The sequence below is a fragment of the Eupeodes corollae genome, chromosome 2, assembly GCF_945859685.1.
Source record: "Eupeodes corollae chromosome 2, idEupCoro1.1, whole genome shotgun sequence".
Classification (NCBI taxonomy): Eukaryota; Metazoa; Arthropoda; class Insecta; order Diptera; family Syrphidae; genus Eupeodes; species Eupeodes corollae.
In genome coordinates, this window is record NC_079148.1 from 69,398,935 (window position 1) to 69,415,493 (window position 16,559).

General features: G+C 30.7%; 3 protein-coding genes across 3 annotated transcripts in view; 2 read left to right on the forward strand and 1 right to left on the reverse strand.

The window, feature by feature from the left end:
- Positions 1-16,559, reverse strand: part of LOC129948266 (calmodulin-A-like) — a 290,047-nt gene that overhangs the window by 236,886 nt on the left and 36,602 nt on the right. The window lies entirely within an intron of this gene.
- The window catches only part of LOC129948258 (ATP-binding cassette sub-family F member 2), a 380,395-nt gene that overhangs the window by 174,165 nt on the left and 189,671 nt on the right, over positions 1-16,559 (forward strand). The window lies entirely within an intron of this gene.
- LOC129948260 (vitellogenin-1-like) lies at positions 8,446-10,031 on the forward strand. Its single transcript, XM_056059191.1, has 4 exons — positions 8,446-8,734; positions 8,789-9,048; positions 9,113-9,248; positions 9,315-10,031. Exons 1-4 carry the CDS (start codon positions 8,497-8,499, stop codon positions 9,917-9,919), a joined length of 1,239 nt encoding a protein of 412 aa, XP_055915166.1. The 5' UTR covers positions 8,446-8,496; the 3' UTR covers positions 9,920-10,031.

Genomic DNA, 16,559 nt, shown 5'->3' on the forward strand with positions numbered 1-16,559 from the left:
AAATCTAAATAAAACCTTACACAAAGTTGGTCAAAATTGAATATCGACTCAAATATCTTTTCAAAAAATTTGAAATTTAGGCTTAGAACTTATTTTATCTTATAAGAATTATTGTTTTTAACATTCGATCAAATTTTGAAAGAAATCGAATTGACAGTTTTCTTATAAAAAATAAAAACTTAAAAAACAAATTAATAAAAGTTTGTAAAAATTCATTTTCGACTCAAATATCTTTTCAAAACTTTGAGATATTGGCTTTAATTTACTTTTATCTTTCAAAAAATATTGTTGTCAACATACAGTAAAATTTTGAACAAAATCGAAATGACAGTTTTTCTTACAAAAAATTAAAAACCAAAAAAAAATAACAAAAGTTGATAAAAATTGAATATCGATTCAAATATCTTTTCAAAAACTTGAAAGTTAGACTTCAAACTTACTTTATCTTATAAGAAATATTGTTATCAACATTCTGAAAAATTTTGAGAAAAATCGAATTGACAGTTTTTTTTACAAAAATAAAAATCTACCAAAAAATTAATAACAATTGGTAAAAAATGATTTTCGACTCAAATATCTTTTCAAAAATTTGAGATAATAGCTTCAATCTAATTTTTACTTATAAGAAATATTGTTTTCAACATTAGGACAAATTTTGAGAAAAATCGAAATGACAATTTTTTTTACAAAAAATAAAAACCTAAAAAAATGAGCAAAAGTTGGTAAAAATTGATTTTCAACTCAAATATCTTTTTAAAAATTTGAGATATTGGCTTCAAACTTATTTTATTTCGCAGAAAATATTGTTTTCGATATTCTGTAATTTTTATAGAAAAATCCAACAGGCCGTTTTTTTATAAAAAATAAAATCTTCTAAAAATAGTACGCAAGTTTGGTAAAAATTGATAAGAGTACACAGAGACAAACTTTTAAGCAAGACAAATCGACAGACGGGATAGGAAGTTATCAGTGTGGGTCGCATCCCAGCCTCTTTTTTTATGAAAAAAAAAACGGACTGTTGGATTAAAACAAAATACTACTTAATATCGAAAACAATATTTTCTGAGAAATAACAAAGTTTGAAGACAATATTTTAAATTTTTGAAAAGCTATTTGAGTCGTCAGTAAATTTAAACCAAGTTTTAGTATTGTTTTTTTGTTAGGTTTTTATTTTTTGTAAAAAGAACTGTCTTACAAGATGTTAAAAACGTTATTTTTCGTTGCACAAAATTGTTTTGGAGATAAAATCATTTTGTATCCGTAAAATTTTCGAAGTGACAATTTTAGTTTTTTTTTATTTATAAAAAATAACCGTTAATTGGATTTTTTTGAAAAAATATACCTATTTGGCATCACATACAATATATTATATAAAATTTAATTCAAGTCTCTAGCGTTTTTGGTTCATTAAAAATGTAGTGTTAACCACCCACGTAATTTTTTTGAGAGCCCTTTCTGCATTTTTTTGCATTATTATCTGTATAACAAAATTTGAAGTCGATATCTCTTCTGATTCTTGAGCTATGGACGACAAAAAAACGTCGCGAACGTACTGACATACGAACGTACGTACATACGCACGTACAGACATCTTTCTAAAAATCTTTTATTTCGACTCTAGGGACCTTGAAACGTTGAGAAATGTCAAAATTTTCAATTTGACAAATCGACCCCATTACAATAACTTCCGGTGGGAAGAGAACAATAAGTGGAATATTAAAATGATCTTAAGTGAAGATAAAGATTTGTACTTTTCAAAATCATCTTACAATTTATTATAATTAGCATTATAAAACGGCTTTTGGTTGTTTTAAACATATTTAGATTGGCATATTATAAAAGACTAAAGTAGTGGAAAAACTTAAAAGTGAGATTTGATAACAGGACATCTTAATCCTTAGTAGTAAAAGTATTGTTTTGTTTGTGTACCAATTTAGAAAAGAAGCTTTGTTCATGCTTTATCCTCACCAAAAAAAGCTGATGTTAAGTGCTCCAGTTAATTCTTATTTATTTGGTTTATTAGTCAATATGTTATGTAGTACCCGTGTCATGCAGATAAGTGTGCAGGACTGTCTTCCTAGACGTCTTTGGCTCCCTCTTTGACATTTAAAGTTTTTTTTTCATTTTTACTGCCTCTTGCAATGGATTGTAAATTCTCCAAGATTAATACATGCATCTTAAACAAAACTGTAGGAATGCTTGGACAGGAATGGTTGTAAGTCATTGGGCCTTAGTTCTCTACGGACTGATGAGCCACCTTATTCATTATTTATGTTGTCAATAAATACAACGATTCTACAAAACTCAATCTTACTTAATCACTAATGTAGTATAAAACACAAACATTTAAAGTTGGCCTCTTTCGCTCTTAGTTCAGTTCTATTTAAGAATTAGCTTTTATTCGAGACCCAAAATGACACGTATAAGCTGGAACTTGGACGCCTGGTAACATAATCGGGAGCATAGTTGAGTCTTTGAGATGTGAGTTAAAAATTACTCGAGTGTTCCCAAGTATTGACGATCTAATCCATGTTTAACACTAAAATCGTCCAAAGCTATAATTCCGCTGCGAAAGATATATTTGATAAGTATACGTTTGAAGTTCCAATTGAAACATTTTGCACTCCTATTTACAGAATATGGATTGCAAATACACACAGAGCCGGTCTGTCCGGAAGTTCATTAAATTTCAATGATTTGACCGATATGCAAACTCTACGCATCACAACCAACTCGACTGACGTGTATAGATCCGGGACAAGCAATTTTTCAACGAGAATGAGAACGAGAACTTAACCGGATTCTGGTGTGATGGTTATTCTGAATTCATAGATTCAATCCAGGTATGTTTTACACAAATAAATAGGATTCCATGGAGGATGTGCATTTTCAAGTATGGTATGTAGACTGAATCCGTTGCCGCCAACATGATGTCTTTTCATTGCAAGTACCATGCTGAACGTCCTCTCCTTCTATGTTGTTTTGTTGTTCAAAATGGAACTGGCAATGAGAATAATTGTATGGCAGTGCGTTGTTGCTCATTAACAAAGTTAAAAAACAATGAATGTTCAGGAAAGATCATTTCCGATGGGATATGCTTTCCCGAAATATCTTAAAGGGCATTATACTTTTTCGTCTTTGTGTGTGTTTGGTATAAATTAGCGTTTTACATGAACGGAAACAAGCCTAGAGTTGTTTGAAGTACACAAAACTGTATACAATGCAAGGCAAATTATAACAGAAACTGCCTTTAAGATTTTGTTTTTTTTTTTTTTAATTTATTAGAGATTAAAGATTTTAATAACATTTCCTAATATCACATTTTTCCTTTATTATTTTACTAGCTACTTTACCCGGTCTCACCAGGGTGGTGAGGACGAGGAACGAGGATGAAAAAACTACTATTTTCTTATAGTGTGTATTTTTATTTATTAATTTATATATTATCTCTGTACATATTTCTATTACGGTTATAATAATTCTTCGTAAGCAATATTTTTTGTTCTTTGGTGAGGCGCATATAGATTTTTTGCCGAGCTGGCAAGTAAAATAAAATTGTCCGTGGGTAAATCAGGGATTTGTTATGTCAAGGCCTACAACCTTCAGTGTCTGTCCCGTGCCTTATTGATAGACATAGCAAAACAAAGCTTTATAGGAAATTGTACTCTTTTAAATTCGAACGGGAATTCGTTAGTAATCATCGGTATCCTGGGAATGAAAACGACTTGACCTTGGTCTGAGCCGGAAAGAATTTTAGCTTCAATCACGTTCCTCAGCATAGTTACTATCCGTAATCTAGTACCATTGCATATTTTCGGTGCATTTAACAGTCCGTTGTGAACCAGTGCCTAGTGACTTACAACTCTCAACCATTCCTGTGTGCGAGTACTGTTGTCAGGAATGGAAGGGACCTACAATTTTAGGCCGAATTCGAACGGCTAATTTGTGAAAGCACTTTTTTCTTGACAAGATTTTCTCTTGAGGGATTTGTCAATTCCTCGTAAGGTGGCACAGGCAGGGATTGAACCCAAGACCCCTTGCACGACAGTCCAACGCACTTACCATCATGCCACGGGTACTGAAACATTGTAAGAATTTTATTATTTATTCTTGTAACAGAATCGTTTTTAGGTGCTAAAATCACTCGTTCGCGTTACCAATCATCCGTTTTCTCTGAAATTTGCACGACTTGTGGGTAAATATTAGCTATTAATTCGTCCAGTGACGCTAGTCACTTTGTGGTCAATCTTAAAAGTTTGACAGAAGCCCACAGAAACGACGATTTTAGGCAAGCATTTATTTCATCTTTTTTGTACCTCTTGGCATAACTGGCAATGTTTGCCGAAAATCACCAGCGAACAGTATCACAACACCTCCCATCGGACGTTAATCAGCTCTAAAATCTCTAAGTGTACGATCCAGAACTTCAGGACCACCTTTATTTACCATAGTCGATTCGTCCTACACAAGCACTTTAGCTAGTGAGCTTTGTTTTGAGATACTACAAAATGGACTCTTGGCTTTACAAATCTGAAGGCAATTTAAAAGTTGCGTGAGCGGTTTTTTCATTCCATAGTAATGTTGTACTAATGGAATTTTTTCTTGCATCCTAAATTTAGCAAGCAAAATATTGATCAAGAACGTTTTTCCAGTCCCGCCCAGGTACATCACAAAAGAACATTATACCAATGTACTGCATCGTGTTGTCGATTGTAGTGTAGTTTGCAAGTCGTTGGTCGTCGGTTAATTTTTGTTCATTTTCTTGAACGAAAATTGAAATTGGTTGGCATACGTTGTTTCTGAAAGATAATCCCTGTCACGTTCTTCAATCCGTGTATTAGATTCCATATCATCATCATTCCTCCTGAACAGCAGAGACCTGGTGGTTTTTTAGGCTATTTTAATGCACGACAGAAATTAAACTTGGTATTCATATTTCCTATCGAAACTTGAGATCAGTTTCGATCTTATATCAATAAATAACAAATTAATGACTAACATTATCGAACTTTATTTATGCCAAGAACTTGCTCCGTGATATCCTCATTCATTTAAAAAAAAACTCCATGACAGTTAAATAAGAAGTTTCGAAGCCAAACCGTAACAAAGATTTCCTGTTTTGCTTGATTTCAGTTTTATACATATAGATTATTATTTTATTATCTATGTTTTTATTTCTATGAGTGATTACTTTTTTTGTGCATACTTCTAATGTATTTTTGTCCCTTCTTCGCATTAACCAAAACAAACATTTTGCATATGAAGAACTGTTTTCATTTCTGAATTCGTTATCTCTCAGGCTGAGATCATTCTAGGCGAGGAGTTCTTTTAGCTGATAAAAACTGCTTTGATGCCAGTCTAGTTAAATGATCAAGGGTTTTTTCAAATGTATTTGTGTCAAATTATCTCAGCCTACCCAAGCATATCGACTTGTTAACTTTTCATAGGAAGTAATTTTAATCGGCCCTTTTGTCAAATTGAAAATTTTGACATTTCTCGACGTTTCAAGGTCCTGAGAGTCGAAATAAAATATTTTTAGAGAGATATCTGTGCGTGCGTTTGTACGTACGTTCGCAAAGTTCTTTCGTCACCTATAGCTCAAGAACCAGTAGAGATATCGACTTCAAATAAATGCTGTCAATAATGCAGAAATTATGCAGAAAGGACTCTTAAAAAAATTGAGTTTGTGGTTGTTTACCATAGTAATTTAAAAAAATGTGAACATTTTGGTTAACCCTACATAGTCTCACGAACCAATAACGCTTGAGACTTAAATTAAATGTTATACTATAAACTGTAGCGTAATACCAAACAAATGTATTTTTATAAAAAAAATTGAATCAACTGTTTTTTTTTATAAATTAAAAAAAAAAAAACTGAAAAAAAAATATTTGTCACCTCGAAAATTTTACAAACAAAAAATTATTCCATATCCAAAACAATTTTATGCAACGAAGAAGAATGTTTTTAACATCACATTTTTACAAAAAATTAAAAACCTAAAAAAAAAATCATCTAAAAGTTGAAAATTTGATATATTGGCTGTAAACTAATTTTATCTTTTAAAAAATATTACTGCCAACATTCAGTAGCATTACCAACAATGCCATCTCAGATGCCTTTAATGCTCTCGTCTCAAAAAGTGCTCATATACTATCTAACCTTCACCAATTTCACTCCCTCTTTTTCTAGCTTTGTCACTTGATTGCGATAGTGATTCGGTGATGTCTGCAAAACCATTTTATTTCAAAATCCGCCATGCAGACTTCGCTTTAATAACAATGTTTATTTTTATTAATTATTCAATAACAAGACCTTAATAGATATCGGTTTGAATTTAGCAATTTCTTCTTCAATTCGTATCATATGTCCCACGTAAAATGTGTCTTCTTCCCCTCTCTGGTATAATAAAGATCTACGAACCCTTCAAAATGTCAGAAATGTTAGCAAGATTTGGAAAGATTCCTTAATTTTTCCATTTATAAAAAAGGGGCATAGCTAAGCTCTTTTTCAATTCCCAAGCTTTCCGAAAGCATTTTCTACAACTCTCTCTATTTTCATTGTTTGAATGAAGTGGACGTTATTAAACAAAAGAGTAATAGACTTTATTAAAGCCTTTGATAAAATCAGTCACTAAATTATTTATCCTAAACTTAAAGCCCTCCACCCTTTTTTTATTCATGGCTCGAATTGTTACTTTAAACAAGACGATATACTCGTTCAATGATTTACAAGTTCTCAATCTCTGATTCCATTTATGCAAACTCAGGAGCCCCTCAAGGGAGCCACCTTCGTCCTTTGTTATTTGTCTTAATTATCAACGTTATTAAAGTCATTGATAATTTAACTCTTTCTATTGACGCTGATGACATGAAAATAACAAAGATAATTTACAATACAAAGTGATTTAGTCAAAAATTTCTTAGCAGTTCTTCTATTCTAACTCCACCAGGAATTATTTGCGAAAATTAGTCAAATTTTCGAGCCCATTTTGATTATATTATTAAAAAAGCCAACTCATCCCTTAGCTTTATCAAATGTTGGTCTAATGAATTCTCGAACATCTACATATGTCACTAAATCCGTACACGCCACTTTTGTTAAACCTTTACTTAAAGCGCTATTCAAGTCTGGTCCCCCATCAAAACTTTCACTCTCAAAGAATTATATCTGTACAACGCACCACTCTTTGATTTGAACTCTACGGTTTCCCTTGGGATGATAATCTGTTCTTACCACCTTTAACTTATGAAGATCGTTTACAACTTATTAATCAACAAAACCTCCAAAAACGGCATTAAATCGCTGATACTCTCTTTTTACACCAGTTTTAGCAGCTACCATAGACTAACCATTTCTTCTACAAAAGTTGCCTATTTATACTAATCCAAGGAACGTCAGCAACGACTCTCTCTTTCGCTTTCCTCATCACCATACACGTTATGGACTTTTTGAACCTATTGCAAGAATGCTACGCTTAGCTAACAACGTGTATACCACCATATCAATCTTTCTTTCCTTAGCAACAATCTTTACAACTCGCATTAACCTATCCATAATGCAAAACTAAAAAATACAAGGAAATAGATTTATGTCCCTTTTTGTGAATAACTTACATTAAGCGTTCCGTGGGGGCTGTGAATCATCGTTATGCTCCCGGCATTAGCAACAATTCAATGTAACGTAAAATCATTGCGTTTCACTTTACATAGTTTTCAAAAGCGTTTAGTAACATGTTTACATTTTTTTTAAAGAAGCACGTAAAATATGTTCCAAAATTAGCTTCGGTTTTTAATTACGAATTTAATATCTGAATTTTTGGAATATCAGCTCAAATGCGATAATATTAGAAACATATGTCAATATTTTAACAGTATTTTTGAATGTCATTATTTACACTCTAGATAATTCTTTTCTTTCTTTATTATTTTCTAAATTAATGATCACAATCGTCTGGTACACACTTAGTAAGTATATTGTACATTTCTAATTCAAATAATTAAAATTAAAATATAACTTCTATAATATCAATATATATCTAGCTGCATATTGAAACAACTGTTTCTCCTTGGGCGGTAAAAATAAAAATTCGTTTTTTTCAAAAAGACAAAAGCATGAAAGCTTCTATAATTTTCGGTAGAATACAAAAGGCAGATTTCATCATAATCATAAAATCAAGAAAACCAATATTCACCTTTCTTTAGTTTCTTATTTAATTTTGCTTAATTAAGTTTACTCCGTTTTGGTTCAACAAATAAAGGGTAAATAATAAACCATACAATACAAACAGACAACTAACTTTAGGCGTAATATGTTTTTCAAAAACACAGAATCTTCCAATATTTACTAAAAAAAAATGAGAAAATATTGGTGAAAAAAAGCTCTTCAGACATTAACTTTTAAGATAGTAAAATTTGTATAAATCAGTAAGTTTATTCTTCTCAAGGCAATATCATCAATAATAGGATAATAGTATAGATTCAATTCTTTTTCAAGATGAAACTGACTATTTTAACCGTGTGTTCTTTGGTCCTTCTTCAAAGTTTTGTTAACCCACTTGGTTTCGATTTGCCAACCATCAAAGATATTTTGCAAGGTTCGAAAGATGTTTTTATTGGCACCCTTACTAATGCGGGTAGCTTTCTCCCATCACCTGCTGAACTTTTTGGCGGTACAAAGAATCTTCTTGCTGGAATGCCATTAGAATATGTATCCACATCGATTAATTCAGTTTGTAAGTTTTGAGGAAAAAAAATAAACCAAAATACAACTAAACGCACAATTTAAGGCTCAACATTGATGTCTTCACAGTCGGTTATACCAAAAATTATGCCAGATAAGAATTCAATAAATTTCCAACTGATGACGGCGTGCAACAAGTACACATACTCAGTACTTAGTCCAGGCGACCTTCTGAACAATACAGAATTCGATGTAACCAAGAAAACGGTCATTTTGGTAACTGGATGGAGGACAACAATCACATCATCCAAAACAATTGAAGAACTATCCAAGGCCTATATTTGTCGAGGTGACGTTAACTTCTTGGTAATTTAAAAAAAGAAACATTGTTTCATGAAATATGAATCTCACAATATAAATCTTTCCACAGGCAATTGACGCTGCTTCTTACGTGGATACTCTATTCTCCTGGTCAGCTTTGAATACAGAAAAAATCGGAGAATATCTTGGAGAAAGTTTGGTGAAACTAGAGACGGTAGTCCCTCTGGAAAGTATCCATCTTATTGGTGTGACGTCTTTAGACCGTGTTATATAACTTAAATTCTTAATGCAGTATGTATCGTTGTTTATAGGGCACAGCTTAGGGGCTCATATTTGCGGTTCTGCAGGACGTACATTCAACCAACTAACTAATAGATTTATACCCCGTATCACAGCTCTGGATCCAGCAAAACCATGTTTCAATGAAGGCGAGAGCCTTTGTGGTCTGATGCGTGGCGATGCAGACTTCATCGATGTGATCCACACAAACACAGGTGTGTTGGGAAAACGTGACCCAACAGGGGATGTAGATTTTTATCCCGATGGATTGGTACCATTGCCAACAGGGTGCTTAACAGTTGTTTGTGCTCACGAACGAGCTTGGTTGTACTACGTAGAATCTGTGTATCCGGGAAATGAATATAATTTTATGGCAAAACGTTGCACATCCTTGAGTAAACTTAAACAAAACAAATGTACAGGTGTAGCAGTACCAATGGGATATGCTGCAACAAGTAATCTAAAGGGAAATTATGTCCTTGAAGTGAGAGGCTCAGCACCGTTTGGTATGAATGGCAGCAAAACACGTGAGGCACAATACGCAACATGTGGTACATGTGCAAAGTCCAGTACAGTGGGAAGTACTCAATCCAGTTCAGTTTTCAGACCAATTAAATGGTTTAAGAAATTATTTTAAACATTTTTGTAAACTAATACATTTCAACTACCCACAAAGTGAAAATTTAATTAAAGAATAAAGCCATGTTCAGTGTTTTGAGTAAAATGTAATAAATGGTCTTTTTATTATTTTTGTGAAACTTTTTATTGGAATTTATACAAAATTATAGTTTATAAAACAAAAATTTTACAAGAATGGGAACAAATTTTTTAAATCAAGTGTAAGTTAATGTGTGAACAACAAAAAGTTCAAACTTCTTTGGATATAAATAATTAAATAAGGTGGCGCAACAGAGTGTAGAGAACCAGGACCTAGTAACATAACTTACAACTTTCAACCAATCCAATCAATTTAAGAAAGCACTTTTCATATCAATAATTACTCTTGGAGGATTTGACAATTTCTCAAAAGACGCAGTAATTATAAACGTGGACAAATAAAAAACTAGGTGCCACGGGCAGGTATTGAGACAAGGACCTTTGGCATGGACTAACCATTTTGCTACGAATATTGGTCACTTCTCACACAGCGTAATTATTTAATTATTAATAAGAAGATCGACTCGTAGTCGTTGTCAATTAATATTGATCGTAGTTAATTTTAAAAGTTTCAAAAGCGAAAACTTAACAAATCCTCCAAGAATAATTCCTGCAATAAAAATTGTCCGTTTGTAATCCTTAAGTCCCTTACACCTCGTGCACAGGAATGTTTGAAAGTTAAAAGTCACTAGGCCATGGTTCTTCAAAAACTGTAATGCTACCAATTTTCGAATCCAGCACTATCAGCTAACTAAAATAATACTATTTTATTATTTGTTTGTCATTGATAAAGTTGACGGAAAGGGTACTGAGACGTAAGCTAGTCTCTAAATTTTGTTTCTGGCAAAAATATTTGACTATTTCAAAAACAAGTAGAAAAGCACGAGTGTTCTTACTTTTTGTTTAATTATAAAAACTATTTTCGTTTTTTTTTAACTATTTTGTTTTTGTGAATATTTGTTGCTTTTTTATTGTGTAGCACTAACAATATAATTGACATTTTAAAGCTCTTTTTGCAAATAAAGGTTTTACGGAAATACAATCCAGCAAGGAATGGCAAGTGTGAAAAACGTGTTAGGTGGGTTAACCAAATGTGGAGTACAAGGCCCATATTAAATTTGATTTGTTGATTTGTAACGGGCGTTTGTTTTAGACGTGTGGTTTTCAATCTTGAAATACTATTTTCAGAGTTAGCCTTTTTGACAGCTGTCACTTGACTTATGCTGCGTTTGGTTTTTCATTTTATAATGAAAAGACTTAGTTATCCACACAATGTTTGCAAATTGTGCAACAAACTTTTGCTGTACGCACTATCTCGAGTATAGGTCCTGTGGCCTCTAAATTCATTCTATTCAACACTGCTGGACTGTTTTTTATGGGGTTATGTGATGTCGCTTGTCTACGAAGATAAGCTTGGAAAAGAATAGTTAGACCGTTAACATAAGATTGCTCCAAATAGTGGTCAAAAATAAGACTTCTCTGCTGGAATATATTCGATCCAGCTGCGGTGCCTCACAATATTTTTTAAAACGTAATGGCAAACCTTATCCTTTATATTTAAGCAAAATTCATGCTCACAACATTATATGCGTTTTATTTCTACTTGAAAATCATACTTCTAAAAAAAACAATCTTAAGTAATTTTATGTTTGACATAAAACATCACTTGAACTATGATTGACTTTGATTGACGTCACAACATAAGGTTTCCAGACACTTCCAAATTGCGCTAGACGGATTAGTGCCAAAAATAGTAAAGTTGCCTCCAGTTTTTATGTTAAAATTTAAATAAAGTTGGATTTTCTTTGTTTAAATCGGCATGGTTTCAACTGTTTTAAATTAAATATTTGTACAGATGTATATGTTTATTAAGAAATTATTTGTTGTGCAACAAATGTATATACATATGTACACTTTATTTCAAAAAAAAAAAATATTGGAAAACAATGTAATTTATCTAAAATATTATTTTTAACTTACTTCGAATTTCACAAAACAATTTAAAGAAAATGTTAAAATTATTTAAATCCTTGGGAGTACACGTGTCTTCTTAATTTCATTATTTACAAAAGTATTTAACTTTATCAAATAAAATATAGACAGGTAAACAAGCAAAAAGATCAGAAGTGTTTCTGTTTTCGTAAAAATTATTTTGAACTTTGTACCTGAATGTATGATTATTTTTAACCATATGGTACTAACTGAATTCAATTCGAACAAGGAGTATTTCATCTACTTAGATTACTTATTATTTGCTTTATTTTTTGAAGTTGTAGTGAAGACATTAATGAAATATAGGGTGTTACAATAAGAGATCTTAATTCGATATTAAATACGAGTATTTTTAAAAGAGAAATGAATGGACGTTTCATTTATTTTAAAGACAAACAATCATTAAATATTTCACGGCCATTTTTGGAGACACGATATCCTTAATACTAAATTTTCAATGTCGTATTCGTAAAATTTCTGTTGTGTATCCTCGATAACATCACAAATTCCATCTTCACATTCGTATAAACTCAATCTTTTACGTGGCCCAGAGAAAAAGTCTTAAAGTGTTAAATGATAGTTTGATCTGTGACACGGTTAGTCTTTTTTTTTAAATTTCCAACGTTGAATATTTTTGTAGTGAATTTGAACAATTTCAAATTGAATTGTTGAACCGTGTATAGTTCGATATAAAAAGATTACAGTTTAAGTACATTTTTTATTTACAATGTTTCCTAGAACTATATAAAACAATTTACAAAGATTTACTACAACGCTACTTTACATCTTGAGAAAATAAGATTTTTAAACAAATCGAAAAAAAAATTACAAGAAAAACATTATTAAATTCATGCCTCGTATTCTTTCCTAGATTGGAGATAATATGAGGTATGAAAGCTCAGAAATGCGCCAATCTCAAATATACTTTACAAAAAATATTAATAACAAGTTAATAACCATACAAATGTAATCAGGAATAAATAATATATAATTTAGTTAAAGATTTAATAGATAAACAACTCAATTAATAACAAATACTTAATGCTAAACAAATAAATGTGTCTTTGTAATAGGTAATTGAAAAGAGGCTGGGATGCGACCCACACTGATAACTTCCCATCTCGTCTGTCTATTTGTTTTGCTAAAAAGTTTGTAGGTTTTCGTGTTGGGTTAAGAAAGTCGTGAGTTAAATTATTCTTAAAAATTTTAAAATTACCAATAATATTTTTCATATAAAGCAATAGTTAAGTCTAGTTTTGTTAAACAGATTTTGAGTCGTATACAAAAAATTAATTAGAATTGTGTATGCTTAAATTATGACACTGTAGTAAAAACAAATTTTTACCAATGAATGGAATTAATTTGAGAGACATCAAGAACCAAACATCAATTTTTAACAAATTTACGTTCTATTTCTTGTAGATTTTATTTTTTTTATGAAAAACATACTGTTTGATTTTTATAAAAAAAACTACTGAATATCGAAAACAATGTTTTCTATGAAAAAAAATAAGTTTGAAGACAATATTTTTAATTTTTGATAAGCTTTTTAATTCGCAAGTAAATTTTTACCAATTTTTAGTATTGTTTATTTTTTAAGTTTTTATTCTTTTGTAAAAAAAACTATCAATTACATTTTTCTCAAAATTTTACTGAATGTTAACATCAATATTTTTTAGAAGATAAAAGTAGTTTAAAGCCAATATATACAATTTTAAAATTTATATTTGAGTCTAAAATAAATTTTTACCACCTTTTATTAATTTTGTTTATGTTTTTCTTTTTTTGGAAAAAAAACTATCAATCTGATTTTTCTTGAAATTTTTCGAAATGTTGAACACAATATTTCTTATAAGTAAAAATTAGTTGGAAGCCATAATCTAAAGTTTTTGAAAAGACATTTGAGTCGAAAATCAATTTTTACAAACTTTTGTTAAATTTTGTTGAAGTTTAACGTTGTTTGAAAAAAAAACTGTCAATTCCATTTTTCTTTTTTTTTTTCAAAGATAAAAGAAGTTTCAAGCCAATATCACAAAGTTTCGAAAAGATTTATATGAGTCTACAATCAAATTTTCAAAACGTTTATTAATATTTTTGTTTTTATTTTTTGTTAGAAAACGGCCAATTCGATTTTTCTTAAAATTTTACCGAATGTTGGATAACATTATTTCTTATAAAAAAAAATAAGTTGGAAGCCATAATCACATGTTTTTGAAAAGATATTTGAGTCGAAATTCAATTTTTACAAACTTTGAGTAATGTTCTTTTTAGGTTTTTATTTTTTATAAAAAAATTGTCAATTTGATTTTTCTCAAAATTTTACCACATGTTAAAAACGTTATTTTTCGTCGCACATAATTGTTTTGGAGGTGAAATCATTTTTTATTCGTAAAATTTTCGAGGTTACAATTTTTGTTTCAGTTTTTTTTATTAATTTAAAAAAAAAAAAACGTTAATTGGATTTTTTTCCAAAAATATGTTGGTTTGGTATCACGTTACAACATATAATATAAAATTTATTTCAAGTCTCCAGCGTTTTTGGTTCGTTAGATATTAAGGGTGAACCAAAATGTTCACCTTTTTATAAACTGCTATTTAAACAAAAAAACACCAACGCAATTTTCTTGAGAGTCCTTTCTGCATCTTTCTGCATTATTATCTGTATAAAAAAATGTATTTAAAATCGATATCTCTTCTCGTTCTTGAGCTATGGACGACGAAAAAACGTCGCGAAGGTACGGACGTAAGAACGTACGTTCACACGCACGCACAGACATCTTTCTAAAAATCTTTTATTTCGACTCTAAGGACCTTGAAACGTTGAGAAATTTCAACAGTTTCAATTTGACAAATCGGACCCATTTCAATAACTTCCTATGGGAAGTTAATAAGCACGTATCATCTGTACAAATAAGCTGATTGACAACTTTTTATGCTTAGGAAATCATATTTTAATATTGTAAACAAGACAGGACTAAGAATTGATCCTTGTGGTACTCCTGCAAGAATTTTACATACTGCAGAGAAGTAGAAGAAGAAAAAATTGTAAACATAGAAACGAATTTATGATTTTAACAATTCAATTTGAAAATCAAGAACTAATAGCTTATGTATTAGACCTTTATGCCACACTGTGCCAAAAGCATTTTTAACATCTAGTAGAACCATAACATGTGAGATCTCTATGCATATCGTTCTTTATCCAATGTACTTGGTGAACACTGAACAGGGCTATGACAGCTTCTGAACCCAAATTGTTCTGCTGAAAGAATGTTATGCATATTTAAAGGTGATATAATTTTATTTTGTACGAGTGTGCAAAGTGAACCAAGCAATCTTATGGGTCTTTAATTTTGTGAAGTTCTCTCATTGGAATTAAAATATACAAAATAATTTTACCCCAATTGGTAAAAAATCATGTTCGATTCTCGAAATCTCGTGAATTAATGAAAACATTAGTCGGTGTTTTTTTGGTATTCCATATATAGTACAGTGAAAAATTGCCAAAAAAACGTTCCGCAGTAGACTGGTTTTTATATTTGGAAGTTGAAACAATTGAATATTTGCCAGAATAAAATTCCAAAAAAAATAGCGAAATTAAGACCCGGGGTCAAATCGTGTAAGCTGATTTTCAATAGTTGACTACCAAAATCAAGAAAATACGTCGGTGTAATGTGATAGTCGATTTCAAACTTTTAACTAAACCATTTAGCATAAGATAAAAACTTCAAGAAGGCGGTTAGTTCGTAGACTACTACATTAACATCTGGTGTTGAAGCGAACTTGAAGCTCGCCTCCATTCAATATATATATAACATAGTTTTATTTTAATCAAATAAAAAAATTGCACATGGGGTAGGTAGCATATTCTTATATGGTGCTAAACTATTTAGTTTTTTATTGTTTTACACGAACAAAACTATCTCACTTTCACTTCATAAGAAACATCGAAACACCATTTGCATTTTAGAAAGTGCTGTCAAACTTAATCATTTTTAAATCTTCTTCTGCGGTGGAAACACATAAAAGATTTATTTAATCTAAACTGGGGTGGAAACAAAGCAAAACTTAATTACCTTTTCTATAATTTTCTCTTGAAAAATAAGCCCAGTTAGTCTATTTTCATTAACAAAATTAAATAAATTCAACAGTAATAGACTGATTTGTTTCCCCATTGGAAAACACATGATTCCAAATGCAAAACAACTCAACGAACACAGCCATCAAGATACAAATGCAATATCAATCGTACCAACATTTGAGAACGAAATCACATAAGATCCAGTCGAGACTCATATAAATGTCAAAAACCCATCCGTAGTAAGATTCTCTTTTAACTTTTATCGGTAGTATTCATACTGCGGATATTGTTTTTGTTATTCGTGTAAAATCCTACTAAATTATTGATAGATTTTCAAAACGAAAAACACGGATATTGCCTTCAAAATATTTCATTCTGTGATAAGTTTTCCTAGAAAAATCTATTCTGTTTTTTTTTTATAAAAGAAATAAGAACTTTCAAGAAATGCTACTAAAATTGATAGAAATTGGTTTCCGACTAAAAATCTCGAATATGCAAAATATTATTGATAATTTTTAGTTAATATTTTATAAAAATTCAATTGACA